The following is a 24,427-nucleotide window of genomic DNA, read 5'->3' on the forward strand; positions in this document are numbered from 1 at the left end:
TGCTGGCTTTGGCCCAGTCATTCCTCTCCTGTCACTGTTCCTCTTGCCCCTGCTTTATAACCTTCAAGCCAAAGGGCCTTCTTCCTTCTAGTTTCCCTGTTAGATTCCTAGCCTTCTGAAAGGGCTCGTACATAACACATTAGCATTCAACTCCTAGCTGTGTTCCTTCACTCAGTTCCTACCCCTCTCTCCTCCTCTGTAGTTGCTGGTCAAATTCCCCTGAGAGCTGGGACAGACAGGCAGCCCGAGGGACACTGCACAAAGGAGTCACTTTGCTTATCTTTGGTAAAAAGAGAGTCTAAATCCAAGGACAGGCTCTGCCACCTAATCTCCTTATGAGGCTGAGAAACCCCACGGATCTTCAGTTTCCACACCTGCCAAATGTGGGTGATAATCCCCTCTCCTTGCTCTCAGAGTTGCTAACTTCACTTGAATTACTGAAAGTGAAAACAATTTGAAAAATATAATGTAATTTACAAATTAAAGGGATCATCCTGAAAGAGAGAAGCATGACTGTGAGCAAATTTCTTGGTTTATGCTGGATTCCCGGGTCTTCCCTAAAACCAACTCAAACCATGTTTTGGTTAGTGGCTCTAGCTTCCTAACTGCCATTTAGATGGGGATATAATAGAGAATTCTGGGCTAGGACAAAACTATTTACTGTCTGCCTTTGCACTTCTAACTCTCCGTAACTACCAAGGGATGTGCACTTGGATCTCCGAGGCTGCATCTGACCTGGGATGAGGCTGGTCCTCAGGGTGGAGGTGGGATAACGGGCCTACTGCCTTATTAGAATTTACTGGTCATTGTACAGGAGTCCTTGTCATACTAATAGCTTTGGAATGTGGGCTGAAAACTCTCAACTTGTTGCAAAATAAAAATATGTGGGAAGTCTCAAGAGTTTAAAGCAAACACAGTAAATGTGAGTGATGCATGATGTCTCTGATTATCTAAGCCACAAGGCTGGAGAATGCATTAATAGGGCAGCACAGATCATAAATCTGTGACTAAAGAAAGCGGTGTGGCAGGAGGCCCTTTAGAGTTGGAAACAGATTAGACAGCATAATGGTCAGAGTTGGATGAGATTAAAATACTGAGATACTTGATAAAGGAGATGACACGAATCATTTTAAGGCTTTTTTTAAGTAAACTCTATCCCCAATGTGGGGCTCGAACTCGTGACTCCGAGATTAAGATCGCACGCTCAAATGACTGAGCCAGCCAGGAGGCCCCCATTTTAAGGCTTTCAAGGAAAGTAGTAGTTTGGTGAAAATTGTGACCTTAATGGATTTGGTCACTTGGTCAACAAGAGCTGGACTTTGTCTAATTTACTCATAATCCTCAGTGTGAAAACAGTGTCTTACATTTAGTAAGTACCTAATAAATGATAATCAATAAATAGTAAAGAAGTACTGCATTAATTTTGTGGAAGCCCAAGATGAACTCTCATTCTCCACGGCCTCTCTCCAGGTGGCTTTTCATCATTCAGTATCTTGCCTGAGCTTCTTTGCTGCATAGCCATTGGCGATCAAGAGGAGAGTATCCATTAGGACATTCCTCCGTGCATAAGCACTTACTAGTTAAGCTTCTGCTGCCTCTCATTTACTGATGACCCATTGGCCAATCAAGTCACACAGCCCAGCCTGGAGTCAGTGTCGGAGGGGATAAGATAAAAGAGTGTGAATACTGGAAGGTGGTTCATTGAAAGCCGCCAATGTAAACGCCTCCCCTGCCAGTGTAAATGCCTCCTACAAGCCTGGGTTCCTGTCTCTAGCCACATGCGGAGCCCTTAGTCTTTGTCATTCTTCAAGAGCTGAACCCAGTTCATGTCCCCCTGCTTCCACAAACAGAGTCTAGGACCTGTGGTGGCTTTGGTCGGATTACCATTTTGCATTTTGGTTCTCTTTTTGGCACACGGAAATGTTTGTTCTCTTTGAAATCACAGCTGTAACATTTTGATTTTCTCCTATCTTTCTTTTTGAAGCAGAATGAGGAGTGAATCATCTCAAGATATTAATTGAAAATATCATTTCGGCTGCAAGTCTGGCTCCACATCAAGTCCATTTTCCTCAGTAAGATCCTCTACCAGTTTGCTTCAACTTTTGCTGGAAATGCCACCAGAAATACCTGCTTATGACCGGCTTATGTTCACTGGAACAGCCTGTAGTTTTCTCAGCCCTCTCCCCTGCCACAGAGACTCAGCAACAGCGTGCCTTTATTAATTATTTATAAAGGTCAGCCTATCCTGCAGTATTTAAAACACAAAAGAACATTTCAAGGAAAGTGGATTGCTTTTTACTATTGGCAAAAGGTATATAAAAACTAGGAAGGATTTAAAAAACTTTTAAAACATAGGGGCTATGTTTAATATTCCTTGTATTCCCCACAAAGTCTTCTACAGAGTCAGCACTCAGTAAATGTTTGATGATAAAGGTAGAAAATATTCTGTTTTGAAGAAAGATCACAACTCTTTTGAAGGAGTATTGGCATCAGGATCTCAGAATTTCAACTGGGTATTGTGATCAGAACTATGGCACTGGCAAACCAGGGGATCAAGAAATGGGCTTATTGAATGAAGGGGAGTAAGTTGGAGGGGGAGACGAACCACGAGAGACAATGGACTCTGAAAAACAAACTGAGGGTTCTAGAGGGGAGGGGGGTGGGGGATGGGTTAGCCTGGTGATGGGTATTAAAGAGGGCACGTTCTGTGTGGAGCACTGGGTGTTATGCACAAACAATGAATCATGGAACACTACATCCAAAACTAATGATGTAATGTATGGTGATTAACATAACAATAAAAATAAAAAATCAATAAAAAAAAAAGAAATGGGCTTATTATACTTTCCAGGGTCTCTGCCCACACCCTGTGTCTTAAAACCTATTGCAAAAATGAAAAGGAGACCAAAGCAATGCTGTAGCATCTGGTAGTGTTGGTGCGATCTGGGCAAGCAACTGCAACTTATTTAAGCTTGAATAAGTATCCTTGAGCCTTCATTATCTTTATTCTCTGATGCTTCAATATTAGTGCAGCGTATCTATTCCTACTTGACTTAAATAACTTTAACTCATTAAAGTTAACTCACTGATACACTTCAAATCCTACAATCAAAATGCTCTTTGAATTATATCACTGAACTGTAATTTTTAAAAAAGATTTATTTATTTAGTTTTAGAGGGAGGGGGGGCAGAGGGAGAGAATCTTCAAGCAGACTCCCCCCGCCCAACGCCCACTGCTGAGCCGGACGCTGGGCTCAATTGCACGACCCATGAGTTCAAGACGTGAGTCGAAACCAAAAGTCAGACGCTTAATGGACTGAGCCACCCAGGCACCCCTGAACTGTAATTTTTATATGGCACACTCCATAAAATATTTTTAATACATTTTATTGGGTATATAATATGTTTGTACTGGGACTGTACTGGTATTAGATAAAAAAATTCATTAATACAACTAAAACTTATTCAATGTCTACTACCAGGAACAAACCCTGCCTCAGCTTACTATCTGGCCAGGAGGACAGACATTTAACAAGAAAATTCAATTGCCAGTTTTCAGAAAGAAGTCCATGTGAGATCCCAAGAAGACCCGCCTTCGAGAATCAGGTTGAGGGGGATGGGGGCTGGCAGCCAGGCAAACAACTTGACTATCACCTGATAACTGCTATACTAGCATACGGCCAAAGTACTATCAAAATACAAAAGAGGATCCAATTCCCTCTGGAGGCTTGGGGAGGGTATCAGAAAGGAGCTGAAATCTTCAGGGGATAGGCTTTGTACAGGCTTACAAGGGGTGCCAGTGATAAGAGCTCAGGAAGGCATCTGCTCTTGAAAGTGTATGCCTGGCAGACCTGGGGGACCTCCAAGCACCAAATGGAAGGGGTGGAGGGCCATCAGACCACTTCCACGGATTCATTAGCCTCCTGGCCGAGCACCACCATAACCAGGGGAACCAGGCTGAGTGGGAATTGATATTTCAGGTCAGACCTTAGATTTTTTTTCTTCGGGGTGCCTGATAAAATACAAGATACCCAGTTAAGTTTGAATTTCAGATCAACAACGAGTAATTTTTTTAGTAAAGTCTCCAACGTTTGGGATATACTTGTATAAAGAGTATTTATATGAAATTCAAATTTTTATAAAATTTGATTTTATTTTACTCTTTATCTGTGTATTTTTATTTGCTACACCAGGCAACCCTAGCAGGGTGGCTAAGAACAAGCATCGTTTTGCTGCGGCACAAGATAACCACAAACACAACGCCACCACGACCCCGGTAGCCTTCCGCCCCAAAAGTCTCTCCAATTCGAAGCCAGTGAAAACGGGCTTCCAGAAAAAGAGACGCCGTAACTGGATAACCGAGACGCAAACCCACCCGACATTCCGCAGAATTCAGGTTTAGAAGTGCGGTGCATCCTGGGAGTGAGTTTTCTTAAGTTCAGCTTCGCTTCCAAAGGCCATCAGACTACAACTCCCAGCAGCCCTAAAGGCTCGCTGCGAGTCACGCTGGGATTTCTGACTTTACCCTGAGGAAGGCTCCTGGTGGGCTGCTTGTGTCAGAAGAGACGAGGGACGGTTTCTAGAGATTCGAGACACTAAGAATTCATCTAAAAGGTTAAACCGAGGATTACTACTTTCGATGCAGAGAAAACTAGTCTTCCCGAACATTGCGAAAACATGTGCCTACGCGCGCTGACGTTACATCCCGCGCTGAAGGGTGGGGACTGAGCGGCGCTCCTGCACGTGACGCCAGCGCATCTTTGCGATTGGCCGCCTCGGGGGCGCGGCGCTCGGGCGCGGACGCCCCGGATTGGTGTTTCGGGGTAGCGGGGTGGGACTCTGGCTGCAGCCGCGGGAGGTCCGGACACTGGCGGCCATGGGACTCGCCGGTAAGTGCGCGTCTGACCCTGCGCCGGCACTCTCGGCCGCTTCCGGATGGGACTGGGCTGCACCCGTGGGAGTGTGGCCGGCGATGGAAGGGGCGAACCTGGCGAGGCTTAGAAGCTCGGAAGTCGGGGTCGAGAGCCTCCGGAGTCGAGTGGGGCTGAGGGTGCGCTGGGGCGGCCGCGCTGGAGCCGGTTCCGCCGAGACCGAGGCGGACAGGGTGAAGGGCTCTGGGACCCCCAGCCTCAGACCCCTGCCCACTGTCTGGCCATCTTCCTCCTTTTGGGCCTGGCGAGACCCTGCTTGACTCCAGCGGGGTCGCTTATTGAGCGGGGTCGTCCCTTCCTTGGCCCTGGCGCTCCCCGGTGGTCTCTCAGTGAGTGAAGCCGGGGAATTGCCCAGGGTGTGGGTGTGGAAGCACCGTCCTCTTGACCCACGCCCCCGCCGGTCTCCGTAAAGCTCCTTGAGCGCCTCTGCTGCTGACTGCCCAGGGACCCGTTGGCCATGGGTGGGTGTAAATTTACGGCCATCTCGCATTTGCCACTTTAGTGGCTGGGTGGGGACCTTGGGCAAATCGCTCAACTTGTTCGGCTTCTCATTTGTAAAGCAAGGGAGGTATTCCTGGGTCTCCAAGCCTCTCGTCGGCTTTAAAATCTAAGATTCTGTGATTGTTCCGTTTGTTCAGCTTTTACGCCATAAAGATGTTAGGTGTGATAACCCGATGGAAGTAGGCTGACTCCTCACAGAACGTTTGCAGGTTAATGACAAAACTTCAGATAATTTCATGTGGTTCTTTACTCTTTTTTTTTTTAATCACTCATATTTTTAAATTGAATACAACTGAAAATTCAGGTTTAGGTGACAAACCACAGTAAGAAAATGTTACTGAAACCACTTAAAAGTACAAAACTGAAGAATCGCAATATTTGGTAATCTTGAATCTTAATTAGTAAATTCAGGTCAACAAACACTTGCTGAGTATTTCTGAGAATATATTTAAAATATAGATGACTTTGTTGGCAAGAAGAGATAATTAAGGGTTTACACAGGCTGTTACTTTGCATTTCCTGAGTTTGCCGGTGAAATCAGAAACTCAGACCTTAGGATGGCTTTTCATTTTATAGTTCAGTTTCCAGAAGTGTGGAGGTCTCGTTTGTCAATCTGAGGAAGATTTTCACTAGCTTTCCAGGACACTTTAGCTTTAAAAGTAAGAATCTGTGATAGTACTGAATACTGAGTAGGCATTTTGTGCTGATGAGGAACTAGAGGACCCCTGAGATCAATATTTCCTACTTTAGATGTAGAAAATGGCCCCAGATCCAGTCCATCTCGAATTGAGCCCTTATCTTTAGACTTCAAACCAAAGAGAGGGACACTTCTGGAAGAAAGGCCTACGTAACTGAAAGAAAGGTTAAGAAAATGAAAGCAGTTTATCACCCTCCTTGAATAAGGAAGAGGAAAACGTAGATGGATGTCAGCAGCATGTGCTGTAGGAGATACTTGAAAAAGCTACTGTCAAAAAGACACTTCTAGCTCCAGGTATATTTTAGTATAAGCCACAAAGTGAATAGCAAAATTGTATGAGATTCGTTGTATCAGTGGCTAAGCTCTAGAGCAGGGTTGGCAAACTTTTTCTGGAAAGAACCATATATTTAATTATTGGAATGAACTGGTTTGTTAGCACATTCTTCTGTACTGTGATGTAACAAACTAATCTTTAAAAATTATGTGTAGCAGTATTTTTAAAGCAAAATTAAAATGTAAGGGCATTGTGGAATCTAGTTTTGTTGTAGAGCACAGAGTAAATACTAAGCAAGTAAATGTCAGGTGAGTAATTTCATTATATGCTTGTGTTTTATTTCTCGGGGGAAAGCTAAATTTACATTAGCATAAAACAGTGTTTATATCTGGATTTGGAAAAGGTAATGTATTTTGTCTCTGAGCTGAGATCTTGTTTTACTCTGTCTTTCAGGTACTAGACGACACATAACCGAGTTGCTCTGAGGACAGATGCCTAAACCGTCTCAGCATGGCCTATAGAGGAGGGGGTGGGCATGGCCAGCCTCCCTCAGCTGTGCGCTCCTGTGTTAGCCCTGGAAGTCTCTCGACATGTAGGACCCGCACCCATAACGTATGCATGGTGTCGGACTTTTTCTACCCTAACATGGGAGGCGTGGAAAGCCACATTTATCAGCTCTCTCAGTGCCTGATTGAAAGAGGGCACAAAGTGATCATTGTCACCCATGCTTATGGAAATCGGAAAGGCATCCGTTACCTCACTAATGGCCTCAAAGTCTATTACTTGCCTCTGAAAGTCATGTACAACCAGTCTACAGCCACGACCCTCTTTCATAGTCTGCCGTTGCTCAGGTGCATATTTGTTCGGGAGAAAGTCACGATAATCCATTCACATAGTTCTTTTTCTGCCATGGCCCATGATGCCCTCTTCCACGCCAAGACAATGGGGCTCCAGACAGTCTTCACGGACCATTCCCTTTTCGGATTTGCTGATGTCAGCTCGGTGCTCACAAACAAGCTTCTAACTGTGTCTCTCTGTGACACAAACCACATAATTTGTGTCTCTTACACTAGTAAGGAAAACACTGTGCTAAGAGCAGCACTGAATCCTGAAATAGTGTCCGTCATTCCTAATGCTGTAGATCCTACTGACTTCACTCCAGAACCATTTAGAAGGCATGATAGTATAATAACTATTGTTGTTGTCAGCAGACTTGTTTACAGAAAAGGTAATGAAATGATAGCTACAATTGCACTGCACAGACTTCTTTTTTTCTTGTAGAAAGCTGTTGAATACTTGAATGTAATGATTGGCTTTTCATTTTGTTCTATGGTTTTATAACTACCTCTGCATTAAATATAGCAAAGAAAGGTCTAATATTGTCTTATACATCCAAAAAAATTTTTGGAACGGTGGTGAATGCTTCCCCCCTCCACCTTTGATGCTTTAAGAGTTACTTAAAAACCGTAATCTGATGCTGTTTAATAGGTCAGGTCTTTTTAAAGTTAAAACAGCCGTGTATGTGTGGTAAGAAGTAAAAGGCTGAGCCCACCATGTAGTCCATTCTTTCTGATGGCAAAATCATGTCTTTCATTGCAGGTATTTTAAAAACTCAGAAAAAGCACAGGGGTGAAAATTAAAATCAGCTGTAACTGTACTATTCAGGGATGACCCTTAGGAATATTTTGATTTACAGCTCTCCTGTGTTTTATGCATAGCCTCAAAATCAGTGAGCTCGTCCCACATGTGGCTGTTTTGCGGCTTGCCTATTTCATTTGGTCACAGATTTAGACAATTAAGAACATGTAGGCAGGGGAGTGGTGAAGGCAGGGAGATTAGACGGCCTGGAGTCTGATCCTGGCTGCATCCCGTTGTGTGATTGAGGACAAGCTACTTAACATCTCTGAGTCTCAGTTTTTTCCTTTGTATGATTTGGGCAACAAGGGGAATCTTACAAGGGTTCGGTGATGGTTCCTCTGAAGTACTTAGGCCAGTTGGTATTTGATAAGTGTCTGCCGTTACCAAGGAGGATTTTTTTTTTTTTTTTTTTTTTTAGTGCTTCTGCAGCACTTGACACGGCAGTCGCATTCGTAGAGCCTCGTGTACTAGAAGCTTGGCACAGTCTGGTTATTCAGAACCTAACTGGTCTTCTGGATGGTGTTTGAAAACCTGTCCAGTAATCAAAATTATCACTTCAAGTAGGGAATTATTAAAAAAATAACATGTACCCTTCCTTAAATACTTGAATTTGACTCAAAGTGTTATTAACGTGCACTGAGTTGCCAACAGTCTGACGTCAGCTTGCAGGCGTTTAAGACTACTGGTTTACCACTTGGAGCTGGCACAATCTCCTTCAAAAAGCATAATTTATAGTTGCCAATTTGGGTTGTTTTTTTTTTTTAAGCGGGGTGAGAACGTAATGGTATATGAAATAATGTACTTCTGGATTTTTAACTTGTTTTTTTATTTTATACAGTGGTTTAAGATACCCCCTAATCTGACTAGAGCTTTTTTCCATAACTTTGCTTTGTTGGATTTTTTGAACCATTCAGCTTAGTTTCATAGAAACTTATTCTGTCAGTTTATGTGCTGTTTAACTAAATTACCCAGTGCAATAACAAGTGTAACTGGCATCAAACACGTGGACAAATGCAGCTGATTGTTGGTAAGCACGAAGCTCAGCAGTGGGATCAGCAGCGTCCCGGTGTGCTAGGGAGCGGCCTGAAATCCACGCATGGGCCTTGGTCAGTAGGCTTTATATTTGGAACAGAGCCTTGGTTGATCCAGCAATCCACTTAAGCAGAGGTTGGTGGGAAAACCGCTGAACTGCGTTTTCTGGGTGAAGGCATGCTCTCGTGATGTGCTTTCATTCTTGAATCAAGAAGATGTGAATGGACCAGCATTCTCTGTTCTGAATCCCTCTTGGGATATTGGTGATGTGTTTGTTGTAACTTAGAAAATGTGCCTAGTTTGTCCTTTAATCACACAGTATACCTTCATGAGATAGCTAGCCGAGCAAGCGCATGATGCACGCATGGTCGAGGATCAGAGCAAAATGAACTATTTGTACAAAGATTAAACCTGTTACCTTTACTTCACTAGTGATGGTATTTTAACCAGCTGAGCTAACCACCAGCCACAGAGTGAAGGTATGGCCTGTCATGTTCTCAAATTCACTACTTTGACAAATATTGAACCCTCTCCATATGCCAGGCACCGTGCAAAAAGTAACATTTTCAGAAGGAACGGCCACATCCGTAGTCCAAAAGTGAGTAGCTGTATTTATGGTCCGTTACTTATTAATTAATTTCCTTAGGAGGTGTTCCTTTGGACCAGTTCTCAAAGGCCCACTGCCACATATTGAGAGAGAGAGAGGATAAGTCCCAGTTCTTATCACCCAGGTTTTCTGGCTGCCTTCTTCCTCCTCTAGAGCCTGTTTTGCTCTCAGTCAGGGTTTCCCGGTGCTCCTGTGCATGTGCAGGCACACCCCACTTCCTGCTGTGGTGGTAATGACAACTACCATTTATATTCTGCAGTTGATAAAGCCTGTGCATGGTACAGTACCTCACTTGACCCAACAGCTGTAGGGTAGATGTTATCTGCATGTAACAGACAAAGAAACTGAGTCTCAGAGAGGGTAAGTAACTCACTCAGGTTACACAGTAAGTATCAGAGATAACAAACATGAGTTCAGCTCTTGAGTTAAGGTCTCCTGTTCCCCTCACCTCTGGCCCAGCCTCTAGGTATATGTAGATTGATTAGATTCTTTGAAATATTGTTACACTGTGCTTTAAAAGCAGTTTGAATCATGATTTTTCTTTGTCCATTTTGTGTGACTATGGCAATTGAAAGCCCTTTTTTATGTTCCATTGTGTTAGACTCCTCTTAGAGGCAGGAGAGTATCTTATTGTTTGGGAAAATCTTTTATTCTTAGAATAATGTTATAGATCATTGATAATATTAATCACTTCTGTTTCTTATGAGGTAGTTGTCAGGATTAAATGACATAATGCACTTAAGGGACATAGCCCGATGTAGTAACCACTCAGTAAATGTTAGTTGTTATCAGCAGTTATGATTATTACTCTATATGTGTTGCATTTTTCATTTGAAGAATGGGTTCTTAACCTTTGTATTAGAAGGGAGAAGGAAAGGAAAGAAAGAAAATGAAAGAATTAAAGGAAGGTAAATGTTAAAAGTCGTTAAGCCACCTTCTGGTTTATGTAGAAATCCAGTTGATGGATTTCGTAATTGTCTCGAAACAAAGATAGCTAAGATTTTAATGAGAAACCTTCACAATTCAGAAAAGCTGCATGTGAATTTATGTTTGCTAATGCAGTCATATTTTGAAAATACTGGCCGAGTTTACTTAAATCCTTACTTTGAATTATTTAATAAAAATGACCCCGCATACATGATTTCTCCCACCATCTTTCTTTATAATTCATCTGCCTGTATTTGGGAAGATTGATAGAAAAAGTGCAATTCTTATGTATGTGCTTGTGTATGTATGCATTTCTTAATAAACTTTAACTGGGTTATTTTACATTTACTTTTACTTTTGAATGTGTCCAATTGATAGTTGTTACCGAATAGTGTCAACGTTGCTGTCCCTTTAGATGGCCACTTCCAGACTGGTAGGGCGTGGTTTATGTTACTGCTTTCTGCCCCCAGGTTGTGTTTACGTATTATAAGAAAAGTATTTCATTAAAGAAACAAAGGAACCAAGATGCACCCTTTTGTTCTCTGGACTGTAATGATCTGGCAGTTGAGGTCCTGCTACCTTCATGCACTCTCCTTCAAGGGAAGTGGGCTATGTACGGCAGGTTTGGATGGACACTGCTCTTAAATTTGGCTAATACTATTGAGTTCGTTCTTTACAAGATCCTCTGTATGTACTGCCTTCTCAACAAAGTGGAGGCTGCAGTTATACTTTGTTGCTTAGCCCCTTCCTGTGGTGGGAGGTGGAATACATGTAGAAATTTTGTAGCTGAGAGAGACCTTGGACTTCACGTACATCTGGTCTCTTCGTTTTCTGTATCGGAAAACTTTCCCAGAATCAAAGAACTTGCTCATGAAACGGCTGGGACGAGACCTAGATCTCCAGTCAGCTGTCAGGCTCTGTAGAAAACTTAAATGTTAGCTACGTCAAATACCTTTTTTAGAAGTAGGTGATGCGTAAACACAAGTGAATAACTTAAAGAGTATTATGTTAGAATGAAACAGAATAGTCCGGGTATTGGGTAACAATGGATGTCAATGTATGTATCTTTAAGAATTGCAACTCTTAGGATGCCGCTGGTAGTTTGGACACTCCCACCTTCCCAGGAAAGGTTTGAGAGTTAGTTTCTCTACTTAGGGCATAGCTAATACTTTTCAAAGTGAGTGGTTTCTCAGTTCTGATGAGTTTTTTTTTTTTTTTAAGTTTAAATGTTACAATTTCCAACATTCAACTTTATTTTATATTTTCAGGGACTGATTTGCTTAGTGGTATAATACCTGAACTCTGTCAGAAATATCCAGATTTAAATTTCATAATTGGAGGAGAGGGACCTAAGAGAATCATTTTGGAAGAAGTACGAGAAAGGTACCAGCTCCATGACAGGTATTGATGGATTCTATATTGTCTTGAGTGAGAAAATATATTACCTAAATGCAGTTTGGGTTACATGTGTCTGTTAAGTGGGCTGCTTCTACATGCACTTGATGTAAAAATGTAACACAAGACCTATTTTAAAAAAGTGTATAAAATGGGAAACCTTAATTTTAACAAATCACAACTTAATTTTTTCTGTTAGTCCAATATTATTTGACTTTTAGGGGCAATGGTTGGAAGTCCCCTGGAAGGCACGTCCCCCGCGCACACACTCACACACACACACAGACACAAAACAACCATTTTGGGAATGTTTGTGGATTTTCAAGCCTTGCTGAGTTGTGATTTATATAGCATGGCCCAAATCATGTAAATTGTCCTGCACACACAGATTCAAATACTTCTCTTAGTAACTTAGAAAGATGTTTGCTGTGAAGCGTCAATTTAAAAGGGGCCTTTTTCTGTTTAGAAATGACTCTAATATTTACTCACCAAAGTATATTAACATCTTCACTAAATGCCAACTAATTTTGTATATGTGCTGCCGAAGCGAGCACTAAATGCCAACTAATTTTGGAGAAAATGAAATTTGTATGCGTGACAAAAGTTAGAAATGTGTTAGCTGCATGAGTTTTAACCAAATATACTTTAAAAGACTCTTTTAGATCAGAATTTGAGGATATTAATCTTTTGCGGTGGAAAACATCAGAACCAGCAGTAATCTAAGTATAATGTGAATAGCACACTTGGCTTCTAAATGATATTTATTTTCTAGCATGATTTTCACTCCCTTCTTTTCTTCTTTCATTTCAAAAATCAGAGTGCGTCTCTTGGGAGCCTTAGAACACAAGGATGTTAGAAATGTCTTAGTTCAAGGACATATTTTTCTGAATACTTCCCTTACCGAAGCATTCTGCATGGCGATTGTGGAAGCAGCCAGTTGTGGTTTACAGGTAAAAAGCTTTGAGGGCTTACATGTTGGGGTTCCTGTACTTGTATTCTGAAAAATAAGCAGATGCATTCTGTAGTGACTTTTAATTTAAGTTGGTTTTGCTGATTTTCCTGAGATATGAATTATGGTGTATTGTATATTCTTTTTCTCTTTTTAAGGTTGTAAGTACCAGGGTTGGTGGAATTCCTGAAGTACTTCCAGAAAATCTTATCATTCTGTGTGAGCCTTCCGTCAAGTCCTTGTGCGAGGGTTTGGAAAAAGCGATTTCCCAGCTGAAGTCAGGAGCATTGCCGGCTCCCGAAAATATCCATAACGTAGTAAAGACTTTCTACACCTGGAGGAATGTTGCGGAAAGAACTGAAAAAGTATGTCATGTGCTAAGCAAACGGTATTTGAAGATTGTGTCTAAATTCTTGGCGTTTCACGTACACGTTTGCTTTTTCTTGTATAGGTTTACCCTTTTTGTTGCTTAAGTTTATAAAGTCTCTTCAGATGAAAAGAAATGCACTGTTGTACTACTTTTGGTGTATGCTAGGCTGAGTTTCTAGACAACTCATTGCATTTGACATCTGAAAATAGCAGTAATGCCATCTAGACCTTTCATTAAAGTGGGCATAGAGGAAGTTACCGAACTTTCTAGAAGTCACAACCATTAAAGGCCAAACTGATACTAAAATCTACTCTTAGACGTTTTCTTGAGGCTGTTTCTGATTCTAAAGCATGTCGGTCTATTAGAAAATACATGGTTTTGCTTAGTCCGATGGCGGCAACTTTAACACTTGCAAACGTTTAATTCAGGCTACTTCCCAAAACTCTTGCGTCGCCTTGGCTAAGTACCTTGCTTATCTATGGGAAGAGGATTTTTGCATCTCTGGGCTGATTGAGAACATAGTAAGTTAGGATTCAGAATGCACATGACAGATACTGGAAATACCACAAATAAAAAGCGGCGATAGAGAATTTGTAGTTGCTCTCTTAATTCTACCTGTTCTGCACAGGCTGTTTCGATCCTTTTCAACTCCTCCGTAGTTTAACTGTGCTTATTTAGAAAATTGATGAAGAAATTAAATTGGAGTTCACGCTGGAAACATACTTTGTCAACTGTTCTAATTCACCAGTCTCAGCATAATTCGGACTGAAATGTATCCCAGCTGTTTTGAGGGTAGAAGAGCTAGCTGGAAACAGCTGTACCTTTCCAGAGGCCGCTGGCCTGTAGAGCTCGCCCTGCACGTCCCAGCCTTCCTGAGTTCCAAAGGAGATGGCTCACAGGTCCACTGTGTGACAGTGACCACAAGTCATGCTCGAATGCAATCGAAACAGATAAATGCTGGCCTCGTTTATGTGTTCGAACTAAGTATGTTTACGGATCTTTGTTTTTAAAATATTTCTGAATTTTGTGCTTAGCAGCGCTTCCAAACAGCAAGCCACCTACTACCGGTTCTCAGTGGTAAACGTTGTTTTGTTTGCCAAAAGCGTTTGACCTATGCCATCTGCTAAAATTTACCCCATCTTTTTCCCCTTCCTTTTATTTGGAGTCCACGAAATGGTTCTGTATAGTCTCACCATCCATGCTCAGCAACACAGCCTCCCGTGGCTGTGGAAAGAAGAGCCTCTCTGTACTCAGAAGCACACTAGATTAGAGCTCTCTGATGGTGGTTGATGTCTGCCAGCTAGCCGTGAGAGCTGCTCAGCCGAATCAAGGAATCTTAGAAGGCCAGTCCTGCTTCAGGAAGTCACTGCTGAATTAACTATGGCCTCGACAGAGGTGACACGAAAAGCGGTTCCAACTTCTCAGGACTTCGGAATTCTCGTAGTTGGTTAAAATTGATGGTGATCCCCTAGGGGGCAGGAGCCCTGGCATACTCGTCTCTGTGTGATGCAGTGTCTAGCCCAGTGTTTTGTCCAGGATCAGCACTCCATACGTGTTGAATCACATGGCAATAATTACTTTAGTTTCATTAATCACGTCCTTACTAAAACAACAGCAATGAAATGTAAGCGCCTCCCGTTTGCATCTGTAAAGCATCCCTGGTCCGTGCAGGTCGTTGTTTCTTGTGGGTCAGAGTGCTCACTCTTGGCCTCTCTCCCGCCAGGTTTACGACCTCGTGGCAGGAGAAGCTGTGTTACCAATGGACAAACGACTGGACAGACTCATCTCTCACTGTGGCCCAGTAACAGGCTGCATTTTTGCTTTGTTGGCTGTACTCAACTTTCTGTTCCTCCTTTTCCTGAGATGGATGACTCCAGATTCTATCATCGATGTCGCAATAGATGCCACAGGGCCCAAGGGCGCCTGGACTCGTCAATATCCTTACAGTAAAAAAGGGGGCGAGAATAATGAGATGTCTAAACCCAGGTAGAAGAAAGCCTGGATTGTAAGGTTTTACACATTTGTAATAGTCCTAGTAAGACGATTGAAAATAACCTTGCTTTTTTTTTTTTTAAAGTTAATTTAGTAAGTTATGCTACCTCTATATCATTCAATGTTTTATTTTGAGGAAAGATAAAAACTTATGCAATTCCTGAGTGTAGAAACTCCTTGCACTTAACTTACTTAAGATTTAGGAGAGAACATTGAAGCCACTCAGGTATGAAATTTTTCAGACTACTGAAATCCCTCTAACAGAGATGTTTTAAAATTATATTTTGGGAGCTTTGGGTGCTGAAGGGCCAAATGTTTTCTGGGCATTTTTGGGCCAATTTTAAATGTTCTACCATCAATTAGACATTCACCAGATGTTTACAGGTTTTCTTTCGGGAAGTACAACAACGATATGAACTATTTTTGAGTCCTGTTCGGACACATTTTAGTCATTGAAGTCATGTTCTTAGACGTTTATTTGGTACGCTCAGTGTTACAGATCATCAGCAGGTTTCTTGAGCAAGATGGTCCGTCAGTTATTGGCATGTTTTTAGCATCTCCTACTGTGTGTAGAACAGTGAACTAGACACTTCGTGCTGTTGAGGACCAGGGGCGCATTCAGATGCTCTTTTGTTTATCGCTCAGATGGCTCACTTCATTGTAGTCACAGTTGATGGAATGGTAAACTATCTCACATGCCAAAAATGCTCAGGCTTTCAATGCCAGGAACAGTGGTCGGCAGACTCCAGTTACTTCTTCGATCTTGTCGTATGCGTTCTCCTAGGTAGAGCCTTCGTCTTAATTTGTGTGTATGAAGAAGCTTCTTGCTTCTGGAATGCTAGGGACCGATACCACTGTTGATGACCGTGCAGAGAAACCCTCCGCGCCTTCCCAGGCATCACTGAGTCCTCTGTAAATGCCTTCGTGTTTTCCGAGCAGAACGTACGAGCTGTGGCATCGCCAACTCGGCTGCTCCCCTCCGCTACCTTTGATAGAAGTCACTTCCCTTCACTTGTGGCCTAGCTGCTGTCTGAGAAGTCTTGTCAGTGTGCAGAAGTCTTCACCCCAGAATGTGCTGTTTATAGCTAATTGAGTCTGAAAATTGTGGGAACACAGTCTCTTTGTGGATGTCTATTGTTAACTGTAATCGTTGTTGCCCAGAGCCATGGGTTTTTAAACCCCAAATTATCCACATGGTGTGTCTTATTAACTCCTTGAACTCCTTAGAGTAAGTTTTTGTGATAAAGGACTGTGAAATCCAAAGAAAGAGGTGCTTGTGGCACACTGGGAAGCTGCTGGCAGTATTGGGGTTCTGTACAGGATTAGTTTCCTTTTGTTTTTTAACGACAACGCTCACAAAACTTCTTTTTTAAAAAGTATCTTAACATGCCTGTTGACCGGTTGCCACTGATCTGTAAGAAATAACGATTTGTGTTTTGTGCCAAAACACAAATGCGCGAGTGCGATTCTTAAAACCTGGAAGTTAAGGGATCTTTTGTTAAAGAAAAATGGACTGACCCCAACCATTAAATCTTATTGGGATTTTTAACGCACAGAAACTGATTTATGTAAATATGAAATAGACAGTGCCAATATGCACGCTAAAGCAAGAAACTGTAACCTGTGTTTTTATTTATTTGCTTCAGCAGTTTTAAGGGCATACTACTGTTTGTTCTTACATTTTTGTTTCTCAGCGTATTTTCGAGATGGCCATTCATTTCAGATGGAAATGGGATTTCAACTTGCATGTAAAATATGTAATTTGCAAATCAAAATTATGTCCTTTGTTTTTAACAAAGGGAAGTAAATTTGCTTGTTCTAGTAAATCTTAATTTTCAGGCTTCCTGGATACCTTAATTGTAACTGTCAGTGTTGCACTGGTCAACATGTGGAAACATATTGTTCAACCCCGCTACTTAACATTTATTTGAAAGTGAACTTGCAGTGATGAGGAATTTACGAAAAATATATTGTATTTCTTTTGATATTACAAAAACTAGCACATATGAAACTGGTTTATGAAAACATGCTACATGTCCAAAAATAAAGACCAAAATGACATTTTGACAATTTTCTGAGTTTGTCTTCTTTGATGAAGAGAATATGATTTTACTCGTTTAACAGTGCCCCCTCCACCCGCTCCCTCGTCTGCTTGCTCTTTCACTGCCATTAGATGTGTTGCTTGGTCTGTTAGTAAAATAGGAACTGTCCTTCAGATGATGAATTACTCTCATCTTTTCTCTCTAGAGTACGTTGTCTCTCTTTACTCACGGGGTAGCAAGTTGGATTGTGCCTGTGTCCCGATCCACACCAGCCCTGTGTTTCCCTGCGCTGGAGTTGTCGCATGAGACAAGTGAATACATCTAGAAGCTGTTGTGTGTGTGAACTACATAATTACACTTTCTATCTTGTAAGCTATTTTAAAAGGAATTTGAATTTTGATTTCATTTACAGAAGCCCAGCTTCTCCCACCCCTTTTGTTGGAAGCAGTGGAAAGCAGTCTTCTACATTGGTATGTTCTGATTTATCTTACGCCAAAAGTCAGGGTATCACAGGTCTGTGTTTACTTTCGCACAGGATTTTTAAAGGCCTCTTTCTCCTCCGCGTTCCCGAGATGTTAGATTGTTCCCGAGATGTTAGATTGTATCATCCTGTGGCTGGGCTTTTTTTAAATATGGAATTCTAAAAATTCAAGTTCTATACAAAATTTAATTTGTATTCACTAGTACTTTGGGGAGTTGATTTTCCTTTGTTCTTTATATTTGGCTATGGCTCAGTGGTTCTTAAGTGGATGTGGTAGGGGATAGGGGAGGAGGGGAGGGGTGGCGATTTTGCCCCGTAGGGGACACCTGGCAGTGTCTGGAGACATTTCTGGTTGTTAACCCTGGATGTGAGTGCGGGTGTTGGCATCGAGTGGACAGAGGGCAGAGATGCTGCTGGATAGCCTACAGTGCTTTTGGATAACCGCCTGCCCCCAACAAAGAATTATCTGGTCCCAAATGTCCGTAGTACTGAGGCTGAGAAACTGTGGTGCCACAGAGGATTTCATCTGTGAAGGATGGTGGGAATTAACCGCTTACCTCAGTGGCCTTTTGTGCCCATCTCGAATGTAATGCTCAAGTGTAGTTAAAGATGGTCTCTCAGAAATAGCATAGACATCCGTTTGAACCTTACAAAGAAGCCGAGCTCCTGATGGCCAACTTGTCTGGTGTATAACACAGAAAGCACAGCCATGTTTTAAATGAAGATTAAGGCCCAAACAAGATTGAATAACGTCCTGTAATATGTCACTGGGCTGACTTGAGTAAAGGACGGGCTTCTTAGAGGGCAGTGTTCTTGTGTTCATGGATGCCTGTGTTCGCGGATTCTCCTATGTTGGCACTCTTTGGGTAGGAAGCTGTAGGTCGGGACTAAGCTGGGTCAAGAAACCCTGTATGTTGATCTCAGTTCTTGGGCTTGGGAACTGCACCGGATCTTCCTGGTTCTGTAATTCACTGAAATGGATGCAGCCTATACTGTGACGCAAGGCTGTCTGCTCACACATCAGCCTTTCCCCAGACTATAGGGAACCCAATTCTCACAGATGTCGTCATTCTAATTTGCCTGAGTGCTATGAGAAACTCCCATATTTTTTTGCATAAAGCATTTAGTAAGATTTCTTTAGTCTGCTCTTGCAATTTTCTTTTTCTTGGCTTGCCTTTTTCAATAGTTTGTAGAGATTTTTGAAAATCTAATATAGCCAAGAATGAAAGAGGAGACCTGGGTTTTCCTCATCTAATTTTTGTAGGTGAGGGAAATGACCAAGAAGTTGATTTCCCTTGTATTGGCCCACCGACACACGTTGAAGAGTTAGGGTTGCAAGAGAACTGTCCAATGAGGGAAGGTATTGATACATAGAATCTTTGGGTAATTCACCCGGAATGGAGGGCATCTTCTTCATCCATTTTGCTGTAACTCTTCGACGGTCAAGGAGAGCGCCCATATTCCAGTCCGAGGCACCACCTTTACTGACACTTGAAATGGGAAACACATGATGAGCTTTGCCGGCGGACCTTGTCACAGATGAGACCATGAGAGCAAGTGGTCTAATGCTTTCAGTCGGACACATCCACTTGGAGAGGCATCCAAAAGGAGCCCTTTGCTAAATACTGCCTTAGAGTAAATGGTCTTGTTCAGCTGGTCATATTTTAGTTTGGAGCATTATCTCCCCAAAAACCTCAGGAGGAAGAGAAAATGAAATGGTCTGGCGTCAGTTCTTCCCACTTCAGATAACTTGCTCCGTCCCCGTGGGATCTGAGAAGTTTGTTTTCTCTCTCCAATAACTGCCTTCCCACATAATGTAGCACAATTTGGGACTTTGGAATAAAAAAGATCCGGCCAGGAATCCTGTGTGTTAAATAGCACTGAGGAATGCAGGTCTAAAAGGAAGTTTCTGGAGTTCATTCCACATTGCTATAAGAGACCGCACACACAGCCGCCAAATCACAGTTAGCTTAGAATGTACGAGCGAGTTCTCAGTAACAGGAGCACCAAGGGCTAGAAAGTTGAAAATAGATGTCATAGGATACCAATTATAACTCAGTGAGCTTTTGCAGTACCAGGAACCTATACAGAGTGTAAGCCAAAATGGAAGACAGTCCTGTTTCCTATGGCTTTAAAAACATTTTTATTACAATGTTTGCTACTTTTTTTTTCTTCAAACTTTTAATTAAAGTTTGTTTGGCTCTCCTAACTCACTTCTATATCGTCAAAGGAAATAGAAAACAAGCGGCTAGGATAGCAGAAGAGATCTATGGTGGAATTTCAGGTAAAAATACATGGATTTGCTCCTAAAACTAAAAAAAAAAAAAAAAAAAAACAAAAAACCCTCCTAGATAGCTCATATGAATAATATTTCTAGAGGGCAGATTTTATTTATACTTTGGCTTTGTGTGGGTGGTTTTAAAAATTATTTAAAGTAGCAAATGATTTTGACTGCACCAATTTGAAGGATTTTCAGCTTTATTTTTTGCAGGTTTGTAGTTCTGTTAGTGGTTCTTATTTAAGAAGTAAATAGGGTAGTGGCTTTCTAAGAGTATTTGCAGAAACCTCATTTCTACTAACCTAAAGAATGACTTATATGGGATTATTTTCTTTAATATTTTTAAGCAAACTTTAGCAATCCATTCTAACAAGACTTAAGTTTCCTCAGGAAATAGAATGACCAGTAAATCTGATTTAAAGCAGCAAATGTGGCATGCTATATATATTTTTGTGTTGTCATTTGCAATTCGAATCCATTAGCTACTCAGTCACTGTCAGGAAAAACCCTGCACTAAACCCATTTATACACGGCGCTGTGCAAAGCCCTGCAAACAAAGGTTTTTCTAATATGAAATGCCAGCATTTGGGAAAAACATTTTAAAGTCTCATGCTCTGTGGGGTTTAGTCTCCAGTTCTCTGAAGAAATGATTCACCTTAATTGGAGTGAATTGCTACAAAAGTAAATGAATCGGATACACTTGTCACTGCTGGGATGGTCACTTGATGGAGGAGTATTTATTTGTAAACAGAGTTTACCATTTCCCTCTGTATTCTTAGTGTTCGTAGGGGTTCCAGGATGATGTCATTCCTGATCTAGTATCCATGTCAATTTGCACCCGGGATTCTCTTTCAAAATAGACCTGTGCAATGTGATTCCAATACACTAGATTAAGTTTGAAGACACCAGATGACAGTAGTCTCATCCTCCCCAAAAATAAGACCTCCAAAGACAAAGCCTCAGAATGCTTCCGTTCACTGGAGGAAATGAGGAGAATCTTGAAGTTTCAGGAAGTGTCAGAAGGCCCGGAATGTGGAAAGAGATTTCTTTCGGGGATTATATTTGTCACACATTTCAGGGAGGTATGTTGCTTAGACTGCTTTAAAAAAAGTTTCTCTTTCATTTTGAATTAAGTGTGATCTGAAAATCTGTTTTCTGATTTAGTATGTAAATGTGGGCAGGGGCTTTCTAAGAGTTTCAGTAACACAATGTGGATGTTCTTGTAGATTGATCCTCCTCACGGCTTAAATGAGGTAAAGTCCAACAAAGTCCATATTGGCAGGAGCATGTTAAGAATGTTTTGTCCTGTTGCTCATGTGCATTGTTTCTGTCTTTGTCATCCTGAATTAAGTACACTCTTAAAAAGATTCGATAATAGTCAAAACCCATGTAAACAGGGTTTGGATTTAGGTCTGGACCATAATACAGATTTCTTAAATAGAGCTCATTCATTCTTTACCTCAAATGTCCTCATTTGGTCAAGCTCCTAGGATAATATTCATTTAATTTGCAAGTAGCATGGTGTTATAGAGTCAGAAGCGTATTTTTTGATTATCATTAATGAGGCGGGGAGAATAGTACATGCCAATTTCTCAGTTTAATTTCCTTTCTATGTATACATATATGTGTGTGTGGATGACTGTGTATGTTTCTGAATACACACACGCACCCACAGGTATATGTAATAGACAGTATATCCAGATGTGGTACATAAGGCTTTCTATAATAATGTAGGCAGCAGCATGCCAGAAACTGGTTCTTTTTTTTTTTTTTTCTTTTGACACTGTTAGGAGTCAGATGCTATATACTTAAAGCTAGATGTATTAAAAATAAAGAACAAAATTTTGTGCCATTCTTCAGGTCAGACTGGAAATTCTCTTTGCTGCTCACGGGTCAGACAAATGTCGGTTGGGAAAATATGTGACAATCAGTAAGTTAGCTAATTGACTTAGAATAAGGCTCAGTCCAAGGTTAAATTTCTTGATTCCAATAGCATATTATGTTCCTGTAAACTATCATCAGAGCTGTCAAAAACAAGGGGAGGGTAGTTAAAAACTCAGCCAGGACATAGTTTAGCCTGTCATAGGTCCTGGCATGCTTTCTTTTGGAAGCTATACCTAGCAACATGTCCCTCATTAAATATCATGTAAAATCTTCTGGAATTGTTTCTTATTCTGGACTCTCATATTCTGGAATGCATCATTCAATATGTCTTTGTGGCTTAAACTATTACATTTGTCAATAAGTTACCAGACTTGAGGTAAACTATGGCCGGCTGGTTTTTTGATTTTTCGGGCTTCTTTGTGTAATTGGTCAATTATAGATACCTATGTATTTACGTTTAAAACATTGTCATTGGCCCTTGGTGCTGCATCTTGAGCACTGGATCCCACCTTCAGCCCATAGAGATTTCTGCAGGCATTTTCTCCTGACAGACGTGGTATATGATTTTTCCGCCTTTGCCTAATTTGGCCAGAATTGAAGCTATATTTAGTCCAGGGCTTGGTCATCAAACTTGATAAAAATAAAGTGTATAGCTACAGGTTGATCATCTGTTTTCGTGACCCTTGGGCCAGACGCGGTTCAGGATTCGGGAGTTTTGGGGCTACTGGAAAGATGGCACGGTGTGTACAGTGTATATCTCACAGTGCTCCCATAATCAAACATTTTGATATTTCTATTTCTGTATTATATTTGATATTTTACACTAAGCGGAAATACAAATGAAAAAGAATAAATTGCTTAACCTGAGTCCTCACCATGTTTAGCTGCCAAAGGAGTTTGCATCAAACTTGGGGGAAAGCTTGGTTTTCCAAAATGTGGGCGATTTTACACTGCAGATAAGAGAATGTGAAACTATTGTACTTTTTTTTTTTAATTTTATGTTAAGCCAAATCTAAAAGATTAGTTCGAGTCTGAGAATTAGTTCAAGTCTTAGAATCAGTTGACCTTGTTCTAAATTCAAAAGGGGCTCACCTTGATTTGATGGCCACGCCTCTGTGTGACTCAACATCCTGATTCCTTTTTCCTGTCCTTCCCCTTGCAACAGGTTTTTCCTGCTTTTGGTCCATTCTTGCCTAATCCTCTACCTAACTTTCTACCCTTGTTGAGTTTTGCTCGTTGTCTTCTCAGGCCTTGGCCCAGCCACCCTCTGCAGAGTGACCTCTCACAAGTGCCTGCTGGCTTTCCCAAATTTGGACAACCAGTCCTCGGCAGGGGCTCTGCTCACACCCTGTTACCTTTAGCCCAGCTCTCCTGCTCGTGATGGGCTCAAGGGCACTTCCTTTCTAACACCCTACGGAAAGATGTTTGTTGACCATGGTGCATCTCCTGACAAGAACTGCGTGTTCCAGAGAGTATGCATTTTAACTCAGTTTTATTATAATATTTTAGGTATCCCAGGAAATTATTATAATATGGGTTTTTGCCAATTACCTTTGTTTGACTTAAAATACCATTAATTCTGCTAGGCTTTTGTGTAATATTTGGTTTCAAAATTGAGATTCCTTTTGAATTTTTTTATTTGATGCTACAGGAGAAGATATTGGTTCATATGATTTTGGAACTTGAATTAAGAGAACAAAAATTGTTCATGTGCACCAGAGATTATAACCAGTTAGGTGGTTCTTTAAAAATAATAAACCAGGGCGCTTGGGTGGCTCAGTTGGTTAAGCGACTGCCTTCAGCTCAGGTCATGATCCTGGAGTCCCGGGATCGAGTCCCACATCAGGCTCCCTGCTCAGCAGGGAGTCTGCTTCTCCCTCTGACCCTCTTCCCTCTCGTGCTCTCTCGCTCTCATTCTCTCTCTCTCAAATAAATAAATAAAACCTTAAAAAAAATAAAAATAATAAACCAGTAATCTTAAATACTTGTTGGACTTAGGAAGGGGAAAATTGCAAAAAAAAAAAATTTTTTTTTAAATAGTCATAAGTTTTATCTTGAATACTTGGAACTCAGACAACTGTATTCCTTCGGAACCAATTTTGTTATTGAAATCTGTGGTTTTAGAAGTTGTCATGAAATTGTTATTCAAAGAATCTGAGAACTAGAGATATAAATCATATTCTGAGAAAAAGTCAAAGGGGGGATGAAAAAGTACTTGAACATTTTCCATACACCTCATCAGGAACAAGTAAACATATTTGTCCAGTAAACTATCTTCCTAATGTGCTTGCAGCCCTGTGACACAGGCAGTCCGCCAAGGGACTAAAAATAGACTGCCTTAGAAGAGAATGGTTGATTCCTACTTAGGCGTTCATTTATTTGGAGAGCTTAGTTGATATTTCCTGAAAGGAATGGAAAAACTCCCTAGT

General features: G+C 41.3%; 1 protein-coding gene across 2 annotated transcripts; it reads left to right on the top strand.

The window, feature by feature from the left end:
* The first annotated feature begins 4,850 nt into the window (after positions 1–4,850).
* Positions 4,851–17,383, top strand: PIGA (phosphatidylinositol glycan anchor biosynthesis class A). Of its 2 annotated transcripts, none has more exons than XM_028115031.1 (6): positions 4,851–4,889; positions 6,857–7,631; positions 11,876–12,008; positions 12,820–12,952; positions 13,110–13,316; positions 15,045–17,383. In XM_028115031.1, exons 2-6 carry the CDS (start codon positions 6,914–6,916, stop codon positions 15,309–15,311), a joined length of 1,458 nt encoding a protein of 485 aa, XP_027970832.1. In that variant the 5' UTR covers positions 4,851–4,889; positions 6,857–6,913; the 3' UTR covers positions 15,312–17,383. The 2 variants fall into 2 exon arrangements, with proteins under 2 accessions (XP_027970832.1, XP_027970833.1); XM_028115032.2 differs by lacking the exon at positions 4,851–4,889 and adding an exon at positions 4,937–5,392.
* Positions 17,384–24,427: the final 7,044 nt, after the last annotated feature.

The sequence above is a fragment of the Eumetopias jubatus genome, unplaced genomic scaffold, assembly GCF_037043125.1.
Source record: "Eumetopias jubatus isolate StellerSeaLion01/CBP00866 unplaced genomic scaffold, mEumJub1_p1.0 scaffold_11, whole genome shotgun sequence".
NCBI lineage: Eukaryota > Metazoa > Chordata > Mammalia > Carnivora > Otariidae > Eumetopias > Eumetopias jubatus.